This window comes from Sebastes umbrosus, chromosome 3, assembly GCF_015220745.1.
Source record: "Sebastes umbrosus isolate fSebUmb1 chromosome 3, fSebUmb1.pri, whole genome shotgun sequence".
Lineage (NCBI taxonomy): Eukaryota > Metazoa > Chordata > Actinopteri > Perciformes > Sebastidae > Sebastes > Sebastes umbrosus.
In genome coordinates this window covers 29,719,920-29,746,087 of record NC_051271.1, presented here as the reverse complement: position 1 = coordinate 29,746,087, position 26,168 = coordinate 29,719,920, and the positions used below count along the sequence as shown (strand labels likewise).

General features: G+C 41.1%; 3 protein-coding genes and 1 long non-coding RNA gene across 6 annotated transcripts; 2 read left to right on the top strand and 2 right to left on the bottom strand.

Annotated features, from left to right (window-relative positions):
* Positions 1–2,612: 2,612 nt before the first annotated feature.
* On the bottom strand, positions 2,613–10,211 carry LOC119484535. Its single transcript, XR_005206038.1, has 3 exons — positions 10,075–10,211; positions 9,866–9,974; positions 2,613–2,738 (listed from the first exon to the last, which is right to left on the bottom strand). It is a non-coding gene; the product is annotated as an uncharacterized LOC119484535 (long non-coding RNA).
* gprc5bb (G protein-coupled receptor, class C, group 5, member Bb) lies at positions 2,737–12,086 on the top strand. Of its 2 annotated transcripts, none has more exons than XM_037763387.1 (4): positions 2,737–3,446; positions 4,168–5,287; positions 9,883–9,995; positions 10,108–12,086. In XM_037763387.1, the coding sequence occupies exons 2-4, from the start codon at positions 4,168–4,170 to the stop codon at positions 10,150–10,152; spliced, it is 1,278 nt and encodes a 425-aa protein (XP_037619315.1). In that variant the 5' UTR covers positions 2,737–3,446; the 3' UTR covers positions 10,153–12,086. The 2 variants fall into 2 exon arrangements, with proteins under 2 accessions (XP_037619315.1, XP_037619316.1); XM_037763388.1 differs by having other exon boundaries at positions 4,094–5,287.
* Positions 12,087–14,293: 2,207 nt separating this feature from the next.
* knop1 (lysine-rich nucleolar protein 1) lies at positions 14,294–18,691 on the top strand. Its single transcript, XM_037763393.1, is given in 7 exon segments — positions 14,294–14,420; positions 14,742–14,805; positions 15,668–15,736; positions 15,843–17,069; positions 17,124–17,198; positions 17,580–17,648; positions 18,190–18,691. Coding segments are annotated over 4 exon segments (1,647 nt in total). The 5' UTR covers positions 14,294–14,420; positions 14,742–14,805; positions 15,668–15,736; positions 15,843–15,872; the 3' UTR covers positions 18,496–18,691.
* A 768-nt stretch (positions 18,692–19,459) lies between these two features.
* Positions 19,460–25,854, bottom strand: exosc1 (exosome component 1). Of its 2 annotated transcripts, none has more exons than XM_037763391.1 (8): positions 25,717–25,854; positions 23,784–23,899; positions 23,462–23,536; positions 23,249–23,337; positions 23,126–23,159; positions 22,976–23,026; positions 21,442–21,526; positions 19,460–20,641 (listed from the first exon to the last, which is right to left on the bottom strand). In XM_037763391.1, exons 1-8 carry the CDS (start codon positions 25,742–25,744, stop codon positions 20,535–20,537), a joined length of 585 nt encoding a protein of 194 aa, XP_037619319.1. In that variant the 5' UTR covers positions 25,745–25,854; the 3' UTR covers positions 19,460–20,534. The 2 variants fall into 2 exon arrangements, with proteins under 2 accessions (XP_037619319.1, XP_037619320.1); XM_037763392.1 differs by lacking the exon at positions 25,717–25,854 and adding an exon at positions 25,452–25,682.
* Between the last annotated feature and the right edge of the window lie 314 nt (positions 25,855–26,168).

The window sequence follows — 26,168 nt, the reverse complement described above, 5'->3', positions numbered from 1 at the left end:
ACAGGCTCTTCTCATCAGTAAAACAAACAGAATGTACGCTAGCCTTTCATGCTAGCCTTTCATATTAGATTCAATGTTATAAACAGGCTACAATTATCAGAACAATATGAACATTTAGGCTCCCTCATGTGGCTCAAATATGTACTGCAGATATAAATGTTAAATAATAGACTAAGGAAGATATTTCATGCCATTCAGGAGCAGTGTGTTTATGTGGAGAAAAGTAACTCCCTTTGGTCTGGAATTTGGGCTTTGTAACTTTGCAGACCTTTTACATGCACAAATAACTATATAACACTAAAGGAAAGGGAAAAAGTACGATAGCATAATAGCTCCTATTTAAGAAATAGCCTTGCACCACCCCAAAAGGACTTCAACCAACTGGACAGACACTTGCCTCTAATGACAAATCAAACACACCACACACATCAATAACAGATGCCCGTGGGCAAGGCACTCTGACTGTGCTGCCTCATGGCTGACAGGGGGAAACTATAATCTCCAGCTGTGGATGTCTTTAACTTGTAATGTGAGCTGTTGCATGGTCATAATCATAGACTGTATAAAATACGGACGTAGTCTCCGTGACGTCATCCATAGGTTTCTGAAGAGCAAAAATGAAGCTCAATGTGGGCGGCTCCCGGCGACTCCAGCCGTCCCCATCTTGGCAGTGACAATTACAGGTCCTCCAGCAGCAGCCCATCATCCAACGCCCACACATTGGCCAGCAGAATGCCCGTCGTACACTTAATCGCTCAGCAAGCCATACTGTTTGTCCGATATGTGCATGAAAATATCTCCAAAAAGCACCAACATCACAAACATGCAGAGACTAGAGTTAGCTGAGGTGACACCTAGCAGACAGCCAACGGATGTGACGGCGCCCAGCTGTTACTCAAAACGGCCATGCCCTTAATTATGTATAACTTTAAGCCTTAATGTTATTTAAACGGTGAGTTATATAAAAATGTACCCCAGTACAGTTGTAATGAATGGAGAAATTAGCTATAGTCGGCTATCTGTAGCCCCTCTTAATGGAATAAGGGTGCATTCCATGTCACCCCCCAGCGCCAGCACCTCTACAACCTGCTGCATATCTCACATCAAACAGCATGCCTCCATGCAAACCTTTTTTTGTGGACTGTCATGCAGGTTTATATAGCTTAAACTTTTAAGTGGTGAAAAGGGAGTTTGGAATATTTTTTGTTTTTTTCTGTTTTTTTGTTCCAGGCTGTAAACATGTTTATTTATTGCTGCTGTAAAGTTGAACATGGGGGTCTATGGGGATTGACTCACTTTTGGAGCCAGTCTCAAGTGGCCATTCAATGAATTGCAGATTTTGGCACTCCTGCATTGGTTTCACTGCTCAGCATTAGAGGTTGCCTCTTGGTCACAACATGCACGTCCACCCCAACAAGCCTCCCGTTGTGAACTTCTCTCTGTGTGTGATCTGTATGTGGCCGTGTGTGGAGAGTTGCGAGGAGAGATTTGAGGTGGGATAAAGATGGGATTATGGGATGGGCCATACTTAACAAGGCCCTATTAGCCTGTGACCATAGTAACCTCTGGATTACACAGATTAGGACTGACGTCCTGAGTTAGTCAGCACCTTTCTGCCCTGTTGTCTCCCACCTCTGTCTTCTTTTGTCTCACGCAGCATACAGATACACACCAGAAATCACCAGAACTCCAGCAGAGTCTGAGAAGGTTTCCCAAACCTTTTGAAGACAATGACCTGCAATTAATCTTCTGCTTTATTATCACCCGGCAGACAGGGATATCAGAGAGTAACGTCTTTGAGAAGTTAGCAGACATTCACTTTCTCTCTCAAGGCAACTCAGAAGGGTGGGCTCCGATCTATTAAAACCTCTCGGATCCTGTGACCCCCATCGGGCTGTCTTTGATGGTTAATGGTGGAAATGATTGAACTATTGCTGCAACTAACGATTGTTTTTCATTTTCGATTAATCTGCCGTTTGATTTCTCTATTAAACAATTAATTGTTTAGTCTATAAAATGTCAGAAAAGAGTAACAGGAAAAGTTTAACATTTTAGGAGATGCACCTGTTTTTCTCACTTTCTTGCTGAGAGTTAGATGAGAAGATTGATACCACCCCCGTGGTTGCCGTTACTTAGCTTAAGCTTAGCAAAAAGACTGAGAACATCGAGAGACAGCTAGTCGGGCTAACTTGTGTTATGGACTGTTTTGAAAAACCCATTCATCAATTTGTCTGCTATCATCAACCAAAACACTATCACTATCTGGATTAGACAGTTTTGAGTGACACAGCGGGGTGCAGGCGTGCACTCCCTTCCTTACATCTGTGAGTTTATTTGTGTACCACAGACCAGCTTTGGCTTCTCCTATGTTTGGCCTCTATCTGTCACTCTCTGTCAGCATCAATCACTCTCACACTGATCCAAATTGACTCGATTAGCTAGCGAGTACAATGGTTGCTGTCGTGGTTTGCCTCTTGTCGTGACCCCGCATGAAGCCATCCACAGGGCAGGAGATTACTCCACTCTAAAGGAAGACTTGGCTGAATCATGTCTTCAAGGCTATTACGTAACACTCTCTACTAGGACGGCCACGTGGCCACAGGGCTCACCTGTGTTTGGATTTACCATCTGCCCCTCTCCTTCAAACGCCCATCTTCACTCTGCCACACCGTCAACGGACTGCTCAAGAGACCTCCATCTGTTTTGGTCCAATCTGGCGATCAAAGATGAATCTCCAGCTGTGGGTGTGAGGAAGAGGAGTTGTATAAGTGGTTGGTATGAGGAAGACGTGGGAGCCTGTAGGCAGGATATAACACCGATATGTGCAAATGAGTGACTAATGCTGGACTGGCTGTGCATTGCCATGCTTGTGTACTGTACTTTATTTCCCATTTTCTTCCTGTTTAGACAGGTGCATCAGCAAATCATACTCCCCATGTGTGGGTGAGCAGAGGTAAAGCTGGGATTGCGTCTCTGTTGACACCTCCGCAGATTCGGCGTGAAGCGGGAGGGAGAGAGAGAGAGAGAGAGAGAGAGAGAGAGAAACAGACATTCAGAAAGAATGAATAGAAAGACGAGGACAGAGGGAGCGAGAGAGAAGAGTGAAAGAGAGACAGAAGATATATTTGACTATGTGGGTGTGTGAAGTATCGAGGCATGCATCATAATTGTGGATTCTTCTCGGAGCAGCCGGACGTGTCACTGCAGCAGCAGGACATCATTGGTCTCACAAAGTGCGTTCTTTTGTACTTTAAAAAACAGTGGGAGCTCTGAGCGCAGTGGGCGACATAAGAGACAAAATGGAAACCGTTTTGTTTCTGCTGCTTCAAGGACTTCATTAACTGGGATTATATATTAAAAAAAAAAAAAATACTTGAACTAGTTGAAGGGACGCAGACTGGAAAATGATTCATTAATCAAGATCTGAAGTCAAGAATTTATCTGAGGTGAGTTTGATTGAAGAGTCTTAATGCTGTGGTATTTTGAATGGACGCGTATGTATTTGTGTGTGTGTTTGTGTATGTACAGATACTTCTATCCTTGTCAGGACCAAGTTGAGTTTCAGACCTTGACAGTGACGACATTTTTTTAGAAGTGAGAACATTATTATCCATCACTATTCATGGGGTTATTAGACAGTAAAGTTTAAAATAAGGCTCCTGTTAGGGCTGGGGGAATGCATTATGTCAATGAGGGTCCTCACAAGTGAGTACAAACATTGTGCAAGTGTGTGCGCGCGCATACTCGTGCATTTTCTCTGTGCTTTCGGGTACTGAAACTCGACTTCTCAAAAGCCCAGTATGTGATGGAGCCAACCCACGCTGTTTCCCGTTCCCATGGAAACTATTGCCCAGTGCTAAAAGCAGTTCTATTCTGTGCTGTGAGTGCGTGAGTGTGTGTGTGTTTGTGTTCGTGTGTGAGAGAGAAAAACATATTAATCTTTGATATATAACAGACTTATTGGATCTTAATATATATATATATATATATATATACTGACTGCTGTTTCTACTGTATATTGTGACTCATGAAGATGCTGTTTGAACAGTAATTTATCACGACAGTCACCTTCCTGCCTCCCTCCTCTCCACAGCTTCACTCCTCTTGTTTATCCTTCTGCACCTTTCTCCCCCATCACTACATATCTTCTGTCTCTGTGTCTCTAAGATGGCCGTCAGCCCTATCATCATCTGCCTCCTGTCACTGATGACTGGCTATGGCGCATCCCACCCCTCTCCTCCTCCCCCTCGGGGGTGCAGTGTGGATGTGGACCCTCCGTACAGAGTGCTATGTGACCTGGAGTCAGTCTGGGGTGTGGTCCTGGAGGCCGTGGCCTGCTGCGGTGGCCTCGCCTCTCTGGTCCTCGCCGTGCTCCTGCTTGTCAAGCTGCGCTCCATTTCTGACCCCGCCAGGCGCTCCGGCATGGGGCCTCTTCTCCTGCTCCTGGGCACGCTCCTCGGGCTCTTCTCCATCTCCCTGGCTTTCTTGGTGGGGAAGAACCAGGCGCTCTGTGTGGTCCGCAGGGCCTTCTGGGGGCCCCTTTTTGCCCTCTGCTTCTCCAGCTTGCTGGTGCAGGGTGTGAGGCTCAGGAGGCTGGTGGCTGGCGAGACAAGCCCGTCAGGCAGCTCCCTGGCAGCGCTCGGTCTGGCCTTGGCCTTGGTTCAGGGGATCATCTCTGCTGAATGGGTCTTGCTGACTGTAGTTAGGGAGGGTCACCCGGCCTGCGAATATCCACCTTTGGACTTTGCTCTGACATGCAGCTACACCCTGGGGCTGCTCCTCATAGCCATGGGGCTTTCTCTGGGGGTGGTGCTGTGTGGAGGAGAGATGGGGGCAGAGGGAGCAAGTGGGGGTGAAGAAGATAGAGAAGGAGAGATTGAAAAACGGAGATGGAAGTGCAACGCCGTCTGGCTCTTCCTGTCCAGTCTGGCATCAGCATTGCTATGGGTGGCTTGGCTGGGGTTTTATCTTTATGGCAGCCAGGCACTGAGGGGAAAGGGGAAAGGGGAGAGGTTCGGAGGAGGAGGAGGAGGAAAGAAGGATGTAAAGGTGTTGGATGAGCCTGCGCTGGCGGTGGCCCTGGTCATTCAGGGCTGGATCCTGCTGCTGTTCCACGCTATTCCAGAGGCGCACCTGTGTCTCCGGAAGCCTCAGCAATCCAACACGCAAGACTTCTTCGACACCAGTCACACGTCCCCTCCTCCACATTTTGGAGATGAGCTCCCGGCACACTCTCACCGACCCTTCCCTGAAAACCAGGCTTTTTCTATGGAGGAGCACGGCGCAAGTAGGCTTATGTAATGCGTGTGTGTGTGTGTGTGTGTGTGCGTGTGTGTGTGTGTGTGTGTGTGTGTGTGTGTGTTGCTGTGCATGTTTGTATAACAGAGATAAAGAATATGTTTCAAAGGGAAAACATTTTTTTCAACCTGGGTCGAATATTGCCTTTTAGGTTGTATTTTCAACATGTTAGGTTGAGTATAAATATGTTTGTTTTATGGTAAGTCATGAGGTCATTAGAACACTGTTGCCTGGCAACTTACAACAAAAATGGATGTCGCCTTGATTCCTCTCTCAAAAAATCGTGAATGACTTTGTGTTTTCTGCATTCAATGTCATGCCGAGGGATGAAAAAGCACTAGACAACAAAAGTAACTAACTTTCATGGAGTCTGACATTTTTAAATAATGAGAGAACTCTTCAGATAAGAGAAGGGATGACATCATGTCTCATGGATTAATCTACTCAGTCTGTTGACAGGTTGGTTGACTGGTGACCGGTTTGTGTCAGTGAATCAATGAGATATTCATCAATACATAGGAGCATGGAAAGGAACTACTGTAGATTGGATTAGAAAATTCTAAATAGAATAAATTTAACTTTCATTCAAAATTACTTTTAATTAATTGCATTCACTGAAAACTAAATAAATAAAATAAATATATTTTTGATATAATTAAATTTAAATCAAATAAATCAAATCAAATTTCAACTAACTAAATTAAATTAAATTAGAAATGAAATTACATTTTATTATAATAAGAAATACATTTAATAAAAAATGTATTTGAAAAATCTTTTTAATTAATTAAGTTCCACTGAATCAAATTTCAATTTAAATCAAATTGAAGTCAGATGTAATACATTTTAATTAAATTAAATTATTATTAAATGATTATACATTTTTGGTTTGAGGAATAATTTTCACAGATATTTCCAGTTCATCAGCACTGCAAACTGCATTTTGGCACGGTCCAAGTAGTGGAGAGTTGTGCAAATTGTTATCCGTTACTGAATTGTTTTGACATGTTGGTGGGCTCATTTGATTCTTAGTAACTCCTCTGCTGTCAAAATATGCTTTTAACACGTCATTATTGTTGCATTTTTTCCAAAACACTGATGAGATACGACTTTTGACTCTTATACCCCTTTCACACCGAGGACTCAACCAGGGTTGAACAAGCGTTGATTGTGTGTCTGAAAAGCTTAACACGCGTTGACCGACTCCGCTTCGCGACCCAGGTCGAGAGGTGGGTCAGACCAGTGCCGGACCAGGGTCGTTTTCAATGTGAACCGTGCCGCACCAGGGTCGCTAACAATCGGGGCGGGGCAAATCTATTTGGTTGAAAATGGGGGCACACAGTCATGACGCAATTGTCACAGGTAGTTCTAACAAACTCTGCGACGGCAGCAGGAATGTTTTCAGGTACATTGGAGGTGAACGACAGACGAAACAAAAAAAGACAAAATTATCTTTAGGGGTTTCTCCTAACTCAGCCAGTAGCCCAGGAGCTCTTTTTAGCCTAAGGATGCTTTGTGAATATGGAGTCAGTTCTTTCAGTGGAAAAATAGATCTATAAAATCTATAGAAAATCCAAATATGCATAAAAACTACTCAAACCACTCCTGTAGCATAATCCACTTCAACACTATCTCTCTGTTCACTCTGTATGTTATACACATATTTTTGTTTACCCAACAGTTTTTTCTTGAGCAGGCGAGCACTAAAAAGATTCAGACTCACTCCAAAGATTACTTGTGAATATAAATTTGCTATATAAATGACCTTCCATCCCTGGCACTGCAGACCAACTATACCATACTACCACAAGTGCCATGTAGGTTTGTGTATAGCAGTAAAAGTGTGGCTCACTTTTAGCTACTGTACACAATCCAAAATGTAATTAAACCAAATGCCTGATTATCTTCAGGGAAATGTGTGAGTCACTCTCCATATTTATCTGCAGCCAAATGCACAGATGAAGAGCTAAACCAGGAATGAACCAGGATAAACAAAGAGGGGAGGCAGTGGCAGAACGGAGTCATAGAGTGTGTTGCAAGAAAGCAGACTTCAGGAGACTGACGATATTGGTTGGACAATTTATGGTTCACTGAGGAGGATAAACTGTGCTGCGAAGAATGGGACAGCAGTCTAACTTGCACAATAGCAGAGACATACAGAGAGGAATGTCATCAAAATGGTGAAAGCAAGTCATAGAGGATATACTTTGTGGTTGAAAGGATGAGGTTAAGTCTTCTGTTGATTTCCTTAATGGACAGTAAACTCCCTGTCTCTGTAATCTTTGTAGTAGAGTTTAATATACAGCAGTGGTTCCCAACCTGGGGGTGCCAAAGATCACAGGGGGTGCACATGCATTTGTCTACTTTGTGGTTGTCAAAATTAGATTTTCACATGTATAACTAAAATCATAATAACACACTTTCTCAATTATTTATACTGTATATACTGTAAATTCCACTTGGCCACAGTGACCACTGTTCAGCAAAAGTAACACAACCTGTGTCCAAAATCACTCCCTATTTACTAAACAGTGCACTATATTTACTGTCTGACATTTTATTGTGTGTGTGAAATTTGTTCACTAAATAGTGCCTTAAAAATATTCCCACAATGGAACGAAACAAGTAGTATGCATAGCTTGTACGCTACTTTACGCTAACAATCCTACAATTCAATGCTCTGCATTTTATAAATGTGAAATGAGTCTTATTAGTCGTGTGACACACAGCTGTACTGTCAAATAAAGCGTCCGAACTCTCAATTTGGGAAGGGCCGCTGGTTCCAGAAGTGATTTTCCTATTCTGCATTCCCATTTAATTTAATTTTTTCAACAATCTTATCAATGATACTAAGCATAGAAACACGGGACTCTCCTGGATGAATAATGATCATATAAATTTATGTTCTGGCCACCAGTTGTAATTATTTCAACCACTTTTCTGAGAAACCATGTTTTGTTCACCAGTTTGGCTGTACGACTCCAAATACTACAATAACCATGAGCTACCATAGTTCTCCTACACGCTTGGTACATGGCAGGAATTTCAGTTGGTTGCAATCTGCAACCTCACCGCTAGATGTCGCCTGATCTTACACACTGCACCTTTAATCCAAAATTGACCCAGAAATGAAAAGTGAATTGATTTAAGCTGTAGATAGTGTTTTTAGTTTTCTAAACACTGTAATCTTGAGCGTCCACGCACCGTTAGCAGTGCATATCACAACATTTTAAGCTAGGTGTTTGGATGTTTCTTGCTAAAATGGACCTTGGGAGTCGTAGTTAACTTGTACCTAGAAGTTTTTATGTCCAGAGGTTTTTAGCTTCAGCTTTTTATCAAAGAGCCAGACATTTTCTGATGTTAATCTTTTGTACTAAAGATTCAACAACACCCGGGAAGTGCTCCAACTGTGAGTCAAGTAACTTGGTGGATGGGAAAAATTAATAGGACTTTTACTTCCGGAGCCAGGGGCGCCTCAAATAGCTCCTGCCGCTTCGCAACTCTACTACTCTATGTGCCGATCAAGCATAATAAAAGTGTAATTCATCCAGCCCAACAAAGTTAACTGGGGAGTCAGGGAGATGTAAACCGTCTGTAGACACCCACACAGTATTGGAAAGAGGTCTAATTGACCATTATAATTAAAATCACCTGTGTGGGTTTACTATGGGTGTGAAGGGAGTTACCAACCATAAATTATACTTTAATCTCGAGTTTGATGCATGTATGCTTTGTATGAGTCAGTAGCACAGTCATCTATCATAGCAGGTACTCTTGAGGCTGGAATCATTATGATCTAGATCAGTGGTTACCAACCTATTTTCTTTGAAGCCCCCCCCCCCCCTACTTGTATCTAAGAAAAACTGAGCCCCCCCCCCCTGACGTTGTCACCCTAAAAGAAATTACAAATCCTCGAACAAAATCCTCAATTTAAATAAAGTGATTCAGTGTATTAAATGACTCTTTTTTTTTTATTAAATCTACTTTCTTTAATGAATATGACTCATCCGTTTCGTCCACATAAATAAAGTGATCACGTCTTCATGGATTCACCAAACAAATGCAGATGCATAATATGACCTTTTTTTTGTAACGACTTAATTAATGAACTATAATAGTGTTAGAACCAAAATAGTGTTTTGTTACTGTGGTTAAATAAATGTAATTTATGGTGCCGTTATATTGCTGCGAGCCCGCCCCGTTAATACAGGTGCCAGCCTCCTTTTGTGTGCTTCAAGTGGAAGAGCACTTTGAACACAGTGAAAATTATGTTTTTGAAAGGATTAACGCCCACAAATATGGATTGAAGCTGAATATTTATTTAGATTTTGTTACTAAGTAGCAAAGAAATATATCTTTTTAAATAGTTTTATATACAGACTTTTGTAGAAATTAGCCAGTAATTGTGTTATTATGAATTTAGTTATTCAGAGCAGACAAATCCTGGCGCACCCCCTGTGATCTTTGGTGCCCCCTAAGGGGAGCTCAGACCCCAGGTTGGGAACTACTGATCTAGAAGATGTAGTATTTGTTAGCATGACACCTGTAACTTGTGTGTGTGCTTTACCTTGCCCGGTCTGTCAGCTCTCCGAAGTGGAACCTACCACGGCAGCCACGGGAGTGTCCGTCCTGGCATCGCCTTCAGAGGTCACGTCTACCAACCCACTGAGATGGCTCTGGTCATGAATGGTGGAACAGTGAGTATGGATGGAACATACTGGAAACTGTGTATTTTTTGTCTCATTTACTAAATAACCAACCACAGGAGTACTGTACCTTGTTCACTCCTTGTTTGTCTCTCTCTTGCAGATGCCCACAGCCCCAGTTAACTACACTGGACGACGGCTATGGTAAAATGGGACCAGACCTGAAGAGGATACACTGGTGTGTGATTGTAGAATTTCCTGTTGCCTAAGAACAAGAAGAAGGAGATGTTAAAAACATCACAAATCACACGGGATGGATTTAATGGGAGCTAAAAAAATGTTTAATGTATTTGTGTTTCTGCACACGTTTGAATTTTACATTTTAAGAACCAATCCTAATAGTATTTTTGCTGAAGTTTTCTGGGTTGCCTCTTTATCTGCAGACTAGACACAAGAGATGGAAGAGAAAGTGCTTCCAGGAGATTTTGTCATAAAGCGAGAGCATTTATGGTGTATTATTTTGATCAGCACAGATAGTCTTAACTGTAATATGTAAATAAATACACTGACGAGAAGTGTATAAGCAGGGCTAATGAAATTATTTATAAGGTGAATATCAAAGACTGGTGTTCAATGAGGTATTGACCATGAGAAAGTAAAGATTAAAGGATGATTTGAATGTAGTGAAGTAAACATTCAGTGCAAGCAGCTCTAAACAAAGGCTGTTGCTTTCTGATGCCAGTTCATCAGCGATGTTGTCTTCACAAAAAGTACTTTCCTTCTCTTTCTATCTGGTGTCAAGCCACAACTGAGAAAAAAAAACAACCTTTAGGATGTTTATGTAAATTAGCCGCATACGCCCACAAAGCTTGCTTGGCCTCTGTATTACATGCTGGAAAAACCCAAAGGACTCGCAGTGTTTTTCTCTCCATATCTCCATTTTATTATCAGTACTATTGGACAATTTGGCACATTTAGCCATGTGTATTGATAACTGTCATGCATTTAACAGCGCTTGTGCAGAATTCTGGAGGATCATGTGGGGATTTAAAAGGCTAAAATGAGTCTACAGCTCATGGATGAGTAGTTTTTTAATAAGCATATCATAAAAAGCCATTTAATACTGCAATACCAATGCTGCAGTATATATATAAGGTTTACTGTCGGAGGTTGTGATTTTGCACTTTATCATATCTGGGCATTGTGATATTTGTATGATGTATGATCATTTGAAATGCATGTAAAAGTGCAGTTTAAAGGTAATGTATTTTGTCAAAATTAATTGTATTTTGAGTGTTTTCTAGAATTTTGATATAAATATGGAAGAGAAATATCAGTTTTAGTGTTGAGTTGCAAAGTTCATTTTTGGTATTGGAAACAGCAGTGGCCAAATCCATCTGAAGTGCTCATCTACAATTCCATGACAACTGGGAAAACCCTATCTGCAGGGGAAGACAATGTGGTACAACTGTAAGGTCTGGAACAGCTCCTAAATGGACCCTGAGTTTCGACTGTTTTGTTGGCTACTACTGATCATACGTGGGATGTATGGCGACATCTCATCGGCATTCAGGATCCCTTTAAATTTCAAATTCGTATATAATGAAAACATTTACTCATCCATCACTGTGAATTTAACTGGAACAGATTCAATATAAAATATAAAATATACTGTTTTTATTAGTGGCACAGCAAAGTTTGGCTCCAAGTCGAGGCAGATTTCTTGTTGGCAGCTGCTGTTCACATGTACTGGCAATTGAACTCTGAGGCAACTTCCTTCTGGACCGGAGGGCTGCAGTTTTCATTCAATTTATGACATTTTATCCAGTTAAAATACAACTCAAAGAACAGTCACCATGTTCATGTTGTGACCATTTCTTCTTGCTACGAGACTAAATAATTTACTTTTGTGTGTGCTCAGATATTATACAATGGAAATATTATCATCACAGGATTTTTATGTATTTACCCTATATAACTGAATTTTAATCATGTAAATAATCCAAATGTGAAAATTGTATTTTCCTTTTGAGATGCTCTTATGATGATAGCACTGTCACTGTTTTATGGCAGCGTAACATGAATGTCTGTAATGTGATTCGCACAAAGTGGCTAATACATCAGTGCATATTTTTCTGTTAATTATTGTCTGGTCATTGAATCTGATCTATTTTCAACCTCCTTTCCTCAAGCTACACTAATGGATCCACTTTACTGTAGGCGTCGGTCACTTCATAGAGATGCAGCTCTACAGTCAGCTACTGCTGTGAACACATAGTCCCAATTCTGACTTTAAAGGGAAACAACGGCCCTTTTTCAAAAATATATATATTATTCTGGAGGCTACATAACATGATGGAAAAAAGTACTGCAACTTGGTAATGTACGCGCATATTGCGAGTGGCAGCGTCATCACGGTAAACAGCAACTGCCTGTCAGTGGCGATTTTGAATGGAGTGTAGAATTACAACAACATTTGCAATATAAATGAGAATGCTGTCACTTTCTGAATCTATTTTATGTTAACAATAAACACTTATAACACAGGGAAACTGTGTCATAGCTTTCTGACTTTTTTCGTTTTCCAGTAGCAATCCACTGGAACGGAGAGATTCATGACAGGATTTCAGCGCATGGTAGCTAGCTAGTTGGATAATAAAATGTTAGGTATAGCTAATTCCATAAATACAGTACTAGACTTTTGTTGACCACGTATAGCATAGATGGAAATATTCTGAGATGCCTTACTGGTGTTCTGTTCCTCACTGTGGAGACTACGAGCGGCTACTAGCTAGCTGCTGCCCAAATCCTGTCATGGATCTCTCCCCTCCAGTGGACAGCACTAACATAAACTATAACTACTGGAAAACGAAAGAAGTCAGAAAGGTATGATGCCGTTTCCCTGTCTTATACGTGTTTATTGTTCACATAAAATAGATTCAGAAAGTAACAGCATGTTTATTTATATTGCAAATGTTGTTGAAATTCTATACTCCATTCATATCTCCACTGACAGGAATTACTGTTTACCGTGATGACGCTGCCACCTTGTGGTTTCCTGGAACTCCCTCGCAATACATGAGCAAGTTGCAGTATTTTTTCCATCATGTTATATAGCCTCCAGAATAATATCAATGTTTTAAAAATGGCCGTTGTTCCCCTTTAAACTAAAAACTTGAATAATTTTTTTACATATTGCCCTACTCCGCTTCTGTACAAAAGAGATATTAAAGGGACTGTTTGTAAGAATCAGAAATGCTTGTTAACAGCGACACCTGTGGCCGTTAAGTCAATGAAAGTCAGCGTCGGGCTCGCGCTTGTGCTCGTTCTAAATAGACATGATCGAGCATCGCTCAAAACAGTGAGGCGACACACGCCAGCTAAAACCACAATATCACTCTATATTTCACCTGCTTGGCAGTAATGTTAGCTGACCAGACGAAGGTCTCTCCATGAATCAGTGCTGATCCTAGTGTTGGCTTTTCCTGCTTCAGCCTCCCGACCGCGGCTGGAGGGAACAGGGGAGACACCGGCACCTGGTCTGAGACGATAACGTTTCTCACTGCGGAGCCCCGTCACTGGCAGGGAGAGGAGCAGAGGAGCAGAGTACAGCAGAGACTCCGGCCCTGGAGACCAAAGCTACGGTCTCCCCCGCGACCTCCGACCGCTGCCAACTCTGTTTAGCAAGACGGGCTTCACTAGATACAACCAAGAGGTTTTGGTGCTTCACTGTAGTTTGTGTTGGAGTCTGAACAGCGTAGCCACACGCGAGCGCGCATGGGACAGCGACCTGGATTGATTTATATGTGTAAGAAGTTACAAACAGTCCCTTTAACCACTGATTTATATTTACTTTAACCATGGTTTGATTGTCATTCATTTAAAAAAATGTTCTTGTTCATTTTATGTTGTTTTCACTAAGTTATAACTAATTATAGTTATCTATTTGTTTATTTTATACTTATTAGTCATATTTGTAATAGTGCCATGCTCAGCCATTTTGCTGACTCACTGCAAATGGTTCTTGTAAATATGTAATATATATAAATATGTATGTTGGTTCAAAAAAGGGGGAAATATATAACTAGCTACCGTTAGCTTTATCTTAGCCTGGGTGTTTCACAGTTAAAATAAACGTTCACAAGTTACTAATTTAATTCATTAAGTAGTAACATTATTTAACAGTTAAAACCAACACATAAAAACAAAATAAAATATTTAATAATATATATATATATATATAATTAAACATATATAATAATATAATATATAATAATATATATATATATATATATATATATATAATTAAACCACTCCCATACCTGGTGAACTTCAGCTAGCTGGTTTATTCTGTACAACAGCTGTTCACATGCACGCGCTCGTTCGCATGGCTCGTCCCAAACCGGAAAGAGGTGAAACTACTTCCGGGTGAAGAGAGTAAACTGTGTCCACGTGAATTACCAAACAGAGTACAGAGTAAGTAACCGGCGCTTAACAAGTTTACATCTCATGATACATTGTGCAGCCCGGTTAGTTTCTGTCTTCATCGGTTTAACTTGTTGGTGCTATTTCACTGCAGATCCTGTTAGCATGGTTTACCAAGAGAGTGCTGCACATAAACATGCTCATCCTCTACCTGAACAGTGTTGCTCTGCTCTGGTTTTTGTTACATCTTAACTTCAACATGTCTTCGTTGAAGTGTAGGTGCCATGGACCTGTGTTTACTCACTCATGAACAGTTGTCTAAAAGCATGTTTATCTGCAGCAGCAGGGCAATCTGTTCGTTTTATGTTTCAGACTGAATCCGATGAGGACGTGATCTTTGTGTGAGCATACATCCAAAGAGATCACCGTTGACCAGGTACCGATATGCAACAGATATCCAGCTTTGATTCAGAATAACTTGTGCTCCAGTTACAGTCCACACACCACATACAACCACATCATCCTTTATCCATCATTCTCTTTTAAAACATCATCTTTTATCCATCACCATATTAAACACCATCCTTTATCCATCATTCTTTTACTTCTATCTATTTACCTATTTATATTAATTTTACTTTATTTTATCTCATTCTTTTTAATCTTGCTTTAATTTGATTTGCACCCTGACTGACAGCCAGCCACCCCCAACACACACACACACACACAGTCACATGATATTGATCTTGCCCAGTTATATATATATATATATATATATATATATATATATAAACAAGAAAGAAAAAAAAACAAACTCCTCAACTGGCCGGGCATGGGCCACGATGCCTCAGCACCAACTGGGCTCCTCCTCCATCTCCTCTCTCCTCCCTCCTGTGATTTCCTATGGATAGAAAAGGGCATAGGCCCTGAGCTATCAAACCAGGCTCACAAATTTACGATACAATACGATACAAACTTGGGCTGACAAATGAACACATGCAAGGCAGTAGAGTAATCCAGGATTGAAACTTTAGCTGTACTTTACATAACCATGTAAATAATTGCATACATTTTCATTTTTTTAACACAAAACTAAGCATGAGTGAATCTCAAATAGTCCAAAATGTATGATTAAATCAGTAGAACCTGCAGCAAAGTTTCACCTGTGCAGAGTTTGAATTGGCTTGATACACGTAGACTGATATGAAAATCTGCGAAAACAAATTTGCTGATGGATAAAAGAGGTGCATTTTTAAAATTATAAACATTTTAGCACAATTCTGCTCTGTTCCCTGCAGGTGAAGCGACTGGACCTGCAAAGAGACATTGATCAACAGTCCCTGCCCAGACAGCTAACCAAACCCTCGGTTAGTGTTTATTGCTATGTTACACATGGGGCCTATGAGCCTGGTTTTGCTATTTCATTTATTATCAAAAGGTATTTTCTTGCAGTAATTGTATTTCTCTCCCCAGGGGTCCGTTGCTGTGGAGAGGCCAGTGGAAATGGTGACAATGAAGATGGAGGGAGAGAAGAGTGAGGAGAATTTTGTAAAGAAGAAGAAGAAACGCACAAAAGAACAAGCGCCTCTGCCTGAAAATAATACCTTTGATGATGGGAGCCTAGCAGAGGTGAAAAAAGAAAAGAAGAAAGCTAAAAAAGCTGATGTAATAGTTATACATGTAGATGAGGAGTCTTGTGATGAAAAAGAAGAGAAGAAGAAAAAGAAGAAGAGGAAAATTCTCACTGAATCTCTGAATGATGACAGTGGTTCTGATGTCAAGAATGGAAATGACAAAGAAGGCAGCAAGAAGAAGAAGAAGAAGCAGCTGGAAACTGCACAGTTCAGTTCAGTAAAAGAAGAAGAAGGAGTGCAAAAGAAACAGAGGAAGGAGAAGAAAGTAAAAGATAAGTCTGTACAAATTATACCAGAAAATGTAAAGAAAGAGGAGGAAGAAGAACAGCAAGCTGGAAAGGATAAATTGCCAAAGAAAGCCAAGAAGAGTAAAAACATTTCTGTTGTAAACACAGAGGAGAGTGAGAAGCAAGTTAAGGAAAAGAAGAAAAAGAAAACTACTGATGAGGACGCAACTGAAGCTGTGGATGGAAAAAGTGTAACAAAAAAGAAAAATACAGCTAAAATGAAAGTGGGTGAGAATGGAGTGAAGTTAGAAACAGCAGAGGTAGAGGTTGAAGAGGTAAAGGTGAAAAAGAAGAAGAAAAAGGCAACCAAAGAAGATGGAAATGAATTAGGAATGCCTCAGATTAAAGTTAACAACAAAAAGAGCAAAAATGTGGAGGAAGACGACATGCCCAACAAGAAGAAAGACAAATCCACAGAGAGCGAGATTGTTATCGTAGACGAAGGGGAGACGGAGCGTAAGAAAAAAGGAAAAAAAGAAAAGGGTAGAAAAGCTTCTGTCGAGGTCGGCAAAGTAGAAGAGACGGAGAAGCCAAAGAAGAAGAAAAGGAAAAAGGGAAACTCAAAGGGAGAGGAAGAAGAACCATTAGTACTGAAATGTGAAGACGTTGAGGAGCAAAGTAGTGAAACTGTCGTCACGGTAACTGGGGACACGACAGGCAAGAAGAGCAAAAGGAAGAGGAGCTCCACTAATGACGAAACGCAGGTGGAGGCTGTGAGTTTTGGAACTGGTGCGAAAAAGAAGAAGAAGAAGATTAAAGAAGAGGTGGAAGACCAACATGTGAGTGTGCGTTGTCAGAGGCGATCAACACTGTGCTCAGATGTTGTTTTTTAGTTTTTACATCGACAGTGAACCTTGTTTGTGTTTCAGGAGAAACCTGGAAACGCTGATGAGGTCAATATCAACCAGGTAAACAGGGCTCTCATTATTACTCTTATTAGTGGGATATTTATTGCTGTGCGTAAATGTTCGCCATTTCGGGAAATACTCTCTGTCCAAAGGTAAAACAAAATCAGCCTACCACTATTTCTAAAGCTCACTAATTTACATCTTTTCTTATTTGTTTAATCCACTTAAACTAAGCTTCTCCTGCCTGTAGTTTCATGTTTAATGAACAGACATGAAAGTGGTATCAATCTTCTCATGTAACTCTCAACAAGAAAGCAAATTTCCCAAAATGTTGAACTTAGTCCTTTAATGAGACAATTATCTGTATTTTTATCGAACCAATTGCTTGATGTGTCTGTTTTATGCAGTTAAGCTTAATGAAGTGTGTTTGGTTTGTCACAGGAAAGAAGACAGGCTTTACAAATGGATGTCGACAAGGCTTCTCAGCCTCTAAAGCCAGACAAACCCACGGTCAGTATTAGGAACTTTCTTGTAAAGAAAATAAAACTATATTCTAACTAAATAAAACTAAGTTAGCCTTTGGCTATTTTCCCTAAAAGGACATTCCGGTGTTTTAGCATTACACATTCACAAGATTGTGGGATTTGGGAGAGAAAAAAAGAATGATGCATCAGAGATTTCCTGATTTTAGTCCCTACTGCACCCTAATTTTTCCCATAATGCAACTCAGTAGCATCCTCATTAGACCCACCCTGCCTAGTAAATGCCCTCATCCTTCAAACTTCACTTCTCCAGTTTGTATCGCAGGCTTTCTATTATACACTTGTAGTCTACAAGCCCAAGAGAGTTTTCTCAAGTCTGAGAAGATCATCATGGTTATTTTCTCAGACTTTAGAAAACTCCTCCAGGCCCACAGAAGACATCATACTGTTTTCACAGACTGAGTCGTACTCCTCCCAATGAATAAACTGAGCTTTATTATTATTTTATTAACATAGTGCAGTGATGAAATTTATTTATAATATTTGTCCCCAATATCTCTGTTCCTCAGGGTCTCGGCCAGTGGAACACCGCCCAGTTCGACAGCTCCGAAAAGCAGCAGAAGTTCCTCCGGTTGATGGGCGGCTTCAAGAAGGGTTCCCAGCTGGCTGCTGGGAGCAGCGGAGGAGCAAATATGGCACTCGGGAAGGACGCTCAGCAGCAGTTGCAGCAAGGGCTTCTGGGAGAGTTTGAACGTGCTCAATCGCGCAGAATGGACTTCAGTAACAGGGGGTCAGGACTTGGGTTCACTGCACCATCCAATAAGAAGTTCGCCATCGACATCAATTCATGTCGATCAGTTCGCTTTGATGATTGATCCGTGTGTGTGTGTATAAGGGTAATCTTTAAGAGATGTGTGTGTAGATTCGCACACTTGACTGTTTGAAATCTACATCCGTCTCACAACAGACTACTATTTTAGCTTGTATATAAATGACTGAGACCGAACACACAACACAACGTGCCATTTGTACATACTGTATATTAAACCTCCTCCTGCTTGAGGAACTGTTTTTGCTGTTTTTCTTTAAAAGATTATAACTGACCATCAGAGTTCATGTGATTTCTCTGTTAAAGGTGTGCCAGACAAAGAATTTTTCATCCTGTTTGTTACTTTCATGACTAACAGTGTTGACGTTACATCAAAGACGTCTATGTATTGCAGAGATATCTAGTGAAATGAGCATGCTAACCAGGTAGCCCCGGCCCGTCCTGTCTTGAAATGCAGCTTGTACCTCGAGAGGTATTAGTGAGTCACTGTAGCGTTCAGTCTGTCCTCAGTCCAACATGAGGACGAGGAAGTAGAGCTGCCCCGAGGGCTTGTCAATCACGGTACAGGTGCAGTGTCTGTACATTTCGATAATTTGTTTATTGGATTAAATCCAAAGTGGCAGAGACGACTCATATTTTTGTTTTGTCCTCCCAGTCACCAGGAGACTACTTTGCCAGGAGGAGGGCGGGCGGCTGCTCAGAGAGACGGACCTTCAGTTAGCAGTTAGCTGTCGCAACTCGCATTTAGCCATATAACCGCTAACTGAAGGTCCGTCTCCTGGAGCCGCCGCGCACTCTCCTCCCAGCGAAGTAGTCTGGTGGCGGGGAGGACAAAACAAAGAATGAGTCGTTTTCTGGTTTCTGCCACTTTGGATTTGATCAAATAAACTATTACTACTATGCTGTAGATAGATTGTATGGACGCAGTAGTAGAAATGCTGCCCCCTATTGGTTTGGAGCATGTGGCTGGGTATTACTCATTGCACCTTTAACTCAGTTTCACACATTGATGGCTTTGATAGTCATTTTATTTCGATCTTGCACATGAATGACATCTGCAGTAAAGTGAAGAAGGAATAAGGAAAGTCAAAATACACTTTACTTCAAAGATAAAATGGAAACATTTCTGCTTGCTTGTTGTAGGCTCATAATCACTTTAGTTTTGACAATGTGCTAGAAAACAAAAAAGAAATATCTGACTATCATGTTGAACTTCAATATTCCGCACATTTGTAGCTGTGTTGTAATTCTGATTGAACAAATGGGCTCTCTTAATCACATTTTCTCTTCCTTTACTGCTGTGTGGACAACATTTGTCCGTCACTTACTTGAAACTGGAAAAGTTGGAAAGGAGTAAGGACAAATGAGCCTGAGGAGAATAATGTTTTTGTCACTTTTATGGACAAAAATTAGCCAAGTCTGACGCATACATGACATGCAAAATAAGTTTTAAAGTGCAGCATTTTTGGTCGAATCCTCCTTATTTCAGACCAGATACAGCTACTGTCCTTTAAATCATCACTCTGGTTACAACATGCAGTCTGGCCTTGAAACCAAGTCTTACGTTTATGCACCAACTGCTTCATCCTTCGAGTGACCTGATGATCGGCCGTAACACTTGTCAGCAAAACTGAGTGAATCTTGCATCTGTGAAAAAGACATTTCTTCACCAGGTTATGCTTTTAGCTTCTCAACATAGTGGTCACTTAAAGTTTGGCAGCTGCAACGTAACATCCTGAGTCAAACAGTTCTAATCAGGCAATTGAAAGGCAACTTTAAAAAACAACGTTGCTGGCACTTGCGCTGACTTTAGCTAAAAAAAAATGTCCTTACAACAGTCACTACATTGTTGTTTAGAATATGTCCTGACAGTTTGGTCTGACGCAGTGTTTTCAAGCTGGCACGATCAAATGATTGAAGCTATTTAAAAAAACACTTAAGACACGAAGCCTGAAGTAGCCAAGAATATGCACGTTGTCCAGTCTCTCAGAAAACATCTGAAGCAGAGTTGGGAGGCTTCTCGACGACAGTGAGTGAAAGAGCGGAGGGGAAGCTGTGTGTTCCTTGTGGAAGAAAGGAGTTGTCTCATGCCTGTAGATACAACGGCTGCACTCGCGCCACTTTGCGGAACTCTTTGCCGTGCGTCCGCGGGCACTGCATCTCGCACCAGCTGATGGGAACCATCTGGGCACCTGATTCACAAAAGAAGATGTAGAGCCAAAAACAGATCAACATATTGTATTGTCACACTATTAACAGCACAATACATATTCAAAAACCTGAAGAGTTATCGGAAACTACTAAATTAGAAAACACTCATCGCGTTCTGGAGTGTCACCTGAAAAATTTTAAAGGATAACTTCAGTGTTTTTCAAGCTGGACATGGGAAAATAGGGTCCAGGTTGAAAAATACCGAAGTTATCCTTTAATGCAATACAAATACAAGCAGATTGTACACAGTGTCAGCGTGGGTGAGACAGCACACTTCTTAGTCTTAGGTTGCCATCTGCCCAGGTACAGAGAAACATGATTTCTCCAAAGTATGATGTTAAGATGAGATTCATTTGGTGCTCCTCGTGCGGAATTTCTGGAGCAATGCATTTTATGTAATCATAATCATGTTTGAGTTTCCTCACTTTCATTGCTCTCAGGAGTAGCAAACTAATTGGATTGAAAGCGCTGCAACTCTCCATCATGTCTCTCTCACATTGGTACACAAAAAAAAGCTTTTTAGATCAGAGATGACTAGATTGGCACTATTCTAAAATTTAGCTTTAACTGCAATGACGTACAGTAAATGCTTGATAAATATGTCAGACTATGCAAATGGCTGTATGAATGTCCAAGTGACAATAAGTGTCTCCAGTTATCTGGGCACTTACTCTTGCACCACCTTGTGTTCAAACAGGATGCTATCAATCTGTGCAGCGCTGTGCTGAAACCATCCTGTGTTTTGCAGTTTAAAATAAAAAAGAGATGCATTGAGAGTTACCTGCTTCACTGTGTGCCACCACCACCCCCAGTTCATTCTCCGCTGTAGTCAACAGGTAGTTAGACTGCACATCACCGAGAGAAATCTGACATCACAGGTCAAGGGTTAACAACACAGGAGAATACAACCACACTGTTGAAGTGGCACTGTTTTTTTTTTGTTTTTTTTAATTCACTCATAGTGAACATCTAATGGCAGTTGTGATTGAATTTAAAAGTAACAAGTAAAGATTTGCATCTGTCACGCTCCCAGAGAGCATAATAACTAACATTACTTCTTTGGAGGAGATTTTGTTTACTATACCTGAATCATTCCGAGTTTAGGAATTTGAGGGGAGAAAAAAAACATGTAGTTACTGAGCCTAAAGTGGCAATAGAGAGAAGAAAAAAATCTATGTTAAAGGCCACAATTTAGTAATTTGTGTGCACCATTACACACATGCACAGCAGATTCGCTGGTTGTATTTTGTGCAACCAGCGTCAGACTGTTGTAAAATATCCACAGAACCCCCCCTGCTCATGTGCACATTAAACGTGTCATTTTGATTAATTATTCTACACAGTTTCTTCTGCACATCAAACGGCATGTAGCCGATAAATTGTAAATCACTTAAAACTTCACGCTCCGCAATAACTCCCTCAGGACCGTCCATTCCTGACAGTCTTTCACCCGTGCGTCGTCTTTTTTAAATGAGGTTGGCCAAAATTTTGTCTGTAGCTCCACATTTTAATTATAATGGTCTACAGGCAGACGTGTGAATGAGATGAGCAACATAATTGGCAGGTTCAAAACTGCGTCATAACGAGGATATCTCTGTGATTAAAGGGAGTGAGAATGTGATAAGCCGTGATTGTCAAAGCCTTGCACACCCCCTGTAATACTGTAATGCGTTCTTTCTGATCCCACCCTGTGCCCGTGTGCGCCACAAGGGCGCCAAGTGAGCCTGGCCACGAAATTACCATAAGTGCATTTGGCACGGTCCCGACGCACTTGGCAGGGCGCACAACATTGTGTTGCTTATCAAAGCCACACTTCTACCTGTAGGCTATTATAATTCAAAGTGTGGAGCTCCAGACAACATTTTGGCCAAAAGAAGATGACGCGTGCAGCCGTTCGTGTAGCTGTGTAAACGCCTTTCAATATGTCAGTCTCCAACACACCTGTTGATGTGCAGATCAGCACGAGGGGTTCTGTGGTTATTTTACAACAATCTGATGCTGGTTGCACAAAACCAGCAGATCTGCTGTGCCGCTCGTGCGTAATTGGGGCTTGACAGCACGCAACATCACTTCAGAGACTGCAGCGGGGTGCGTTGTGCTGGTTCTCTATATATACACTTACCTAATGTGCACGAATTAACTAAAACATGGGAATGATTTAATTAAAATAAGGGAACAAATTATATCTTGCGAGCACAAATTAGTAAATTGTGGCCTCAATATATAGATTTTTTCTCTCTATGGCCACCCCTGGGCTCCGTAGGTAACTGATGCACGGGCTGAATAGTTTATTTGTCTAGGCAGGGCAAGGATACGACTTTCGCCAAGACGATGTCTCCAGGTCTGAAGCTTTTGTATGTCTCCACCTGTAACAATAAAAGCAAAAGTTTTACGCTAAGCATGTCATCTTAGATTAACTAAGTAAACATGTGATGATCTGATTGAGCGCATGGATTCAAACACACCTTGTCTTTCTCTGTTGCGCGCACATCTTCTTTCCTGTAGAGTGAGAGGGAGTGGGCTCAGTTTTGGGAGTGACACAGACAAATATGACATGTTTCAGTATGGACAGAGGATTTGGGGTTTACCTGATTGTTCCTCTGAAGCGGTCCTTCAGCGGTGTGGAGCCTACATAAAGGATGTGGACCTTGGCGAACCTGGGGTTGATGCTGGTCACCTGCCCGAGCAAAGAACAGTAAGGCCTGAGACAAACCACCTCTTTGATAAACGGATCTAAACTGTGCAGGATCACTTCATCGGATCAGCTCATAGAAAAAATGTATCCTGATTCCACTGCATACCTTACAAGTGACTATTGCTCCTACATCGGGTAGTAGTTGCGTTTCTGTTTCCCTCACCACTGAAATCACTGGCAACTAGAAAGAAAAACAAAAAAAACACATGTTTAAAAGCAATCATAGGTCATGTAAAACCAGTTCTGTTTTTAAAGATTCCTGTTCAAAAACAGCCTGAAGAGCAAACCTGTCAGGTGCACCTTTCATCACACGAACTGAACAAACACATTTCTGTTCAGTCACATTCACAAATGTTGTGTAACACCTTTACTCTGGCAATCCCACACGCCTTTTTGCTTCTGCAGCTTTTCCCACCCGCACCCCTCACCTCCTCTCCCTCGTTTTTCTTGAGCACGTAGCCAGCTAGTGAGGAGTATATGTAGCCGTGCCGCAGATATACTCCCGTGCCGGGGATGCAGTTTTCTACACTGCATAGCTTGTCACCTGGAGGCAAACAAGAGAGGAAAGAGAGTGTTGGAGAAAAGTTGTACATACTATGTGTCAGTATTTTTGTAGTGGAGGTGGATCATCTCTGCTAAAACCTAAGGCTGGGCGATAAGGAGAAAATCAAATATCACAATATTTTTTTTACCAATTACCTAGATATTGCTTTTGCGACCATACCGTAGTGTTGACTATTGGTGCTTTCACAAAGTATTTACGCAATGACATTTTTGATAAACAATCATCAGCAATGTGGATATAATGACTAAGTGGTTATAGGGGAAATAATAGAACAGCTAGAACAGTCTGGTAAGTTCAGAAAATATCACTTTACTGTAATACAGCCTTTAAAACCAAGAAAAGACAACACTTGTGCTATATCACGACATCCAAAATCTAAGACGATATCTAGTCCCATATCATGATATTGATATAATATCGATATATTGCCCAGCCCTACTAAAATCTGAATCAGATTAAACACGTTTGTGAGATGACATTAACCTTTGGAGTAAAAGACCAGAGGCACTCCTTCACAAAGTAAATGCCAAATATTTAATGAGCGTGGCATTTATTTAGGGCTGTCATCTGCTAACTGAATTGTGAAAATGGTGGATTACTACTTCGGCATAACCATTTTCTGCATTCACAGACTTTTAAAAAGAATTTCATGCAGCTATAGATTGGCTTACTTTTGAGACAACCATTGGACATTAGGAATGAAAGTGAAACCGAACACAGTCCTGTCTGCACAACACAAAGCGTCTGGGTCAGTCCTTCTTGCTGGTAGCCGTCAGGCTCAACAACCAAGGCTGACCCCCACATGAAAACTATCTGGACTATCTGCATCTACCTGCACTACATGCAACCACCTCTTCTAACCACTGGTGCACTTTAAACTTTCTTTACACTACATCCCATATACCATTTTATAGACTGTACATATTACATCTATTTATTATACACTACATTTGTTATTGACTGACGGTACACACTATGTCCATTTACTATGTATATTTTGTATCTCTATTATTGTTTTATAATCTTTTTGTACACCTGTACCTCTGTACCTGCGCTTTGCTGCTTTGACACCTGAATTTCCCCCCGGGGATTAATAAAGGTTCATCTTATCTTATCTTATAATTTACCTCATACAACACTGTGTCCATCTGTGGGGGACAAGTATTGCTGTAGAATCACTTATCTGGTCCCTTTGAGCTATTTAATCTTGGCATTAACAAGACATGAAACATTAATCCTGCTTCATCTGACTGACAACACCCCATACTTTCAATAACTGGTGTTTCCATCCAACTGTAACACATCCTAAAGGTCACTATCAGACCTCACACACAACATTTCCTACTGCCACAATGCAGCTGAGCATTTCACATCATGGGTGAGTCACAACAAGTGAGAGAGGAATGCTGCTGTCCTGCCCGAGGCGATGGGCAGGGCAGCAGAGGAGACCTGCTGTGGAAAGTAAAAGTCAGGAGCTGCACAAGTATGGTAACACATTACAGCAAAACATTTAGAAATTATAGCCCAAAACTCATCCACTTCGCCTCCTATTCACCTGATACAACGAGCCACACGTTTAACAGTAACTGAGTGTAACTGTGCTGGAAGCCAGAGCCCACATCACGTCTGTGTGGCAGCTGGGAGTAATTAACAGGCTTTTACTAGCCTAACTATGTTTCCTAGCAACACGGCGACGTCTACAGAAAGCCAACCTTAGCACGGAAGGACAAAACGGTGTAAAGTTTGGTGTAACTACGTCCTGAGTGAGAGTAATTTATCAACTTTACGGGACTCACCTGGAACACACAGCTTCATGGGCGACATGTTTTTCGAGAAGAGCAGGGTGACAGCTGATTGGCTGTGACGTAGGGTTAGAGTCGATTCTGATTGGTCGGTGTCACGCTGATGCGGAAGTAAAAGAAGGACGGCTCGCTCCGCCATGTTTGTTGAGGCACACATGAGGCACATGTGTTGCTGCCTCATAGCACGTACATCCACTTACAATCTAATAGGTTAGATATGTACAATTGCCTACTTCTACAACAACAACAACTTATAATAACATTAGAAATGATACATTGTATTATTACTATAATAATAATAATTATGTTATTATAATTACTATTATTATTATTATAATAGTGATAATACTTTCTTATTATTGACAATTATGAAATCAATAAAAAAAATATGTTGGTTGGTTGGGCTGGTTTTGCCAATTCATATTTTAGAACTGCTTTTAATGTGT

Coding starts and splice junctions, on each gene's coding strand:
- gprc5bb (XM_037763387.1), top strand. CDS start 4,168: ATGGCCGTCAGCCCTATCATCATCTGCCTCCTGTCACTGATGACTGGC. Junction 5,288..9,882: donor TATGGAGGAGCACGGCGCAA/GTAGGCTTATGT, acceptor CCGGTCTGTCAG/CTCTCCGAAGTGGAACCTAC. Junction 9,996..10,107: donor TGGTCATGAATGGTGGAACA/GTGAGTATGGAT, acceptor TCTCTCTTGCAG/ATGCCCACAGCCCCAGTTAA.
- exosc1 (XM_037763391.1), bottom strand. CDS start 25,744: ATGTCGCCCATGAAGCTGTGTGTTCCAG. Junction 23,338..23,461: donor GAGCAATAGTCACTTGTAAG/GTATGCAGTGGA, acceptor TTGCTCGGGCAG/GTGACCAGCATCAACCCCAG. Junction 20,642..21,441: donor GGTGGCACACAGTGAAGCAG/GTAACTCTCAAT, acceptor TTTGTGAATCAG/GTGCCCAGATGGTTCCCATC.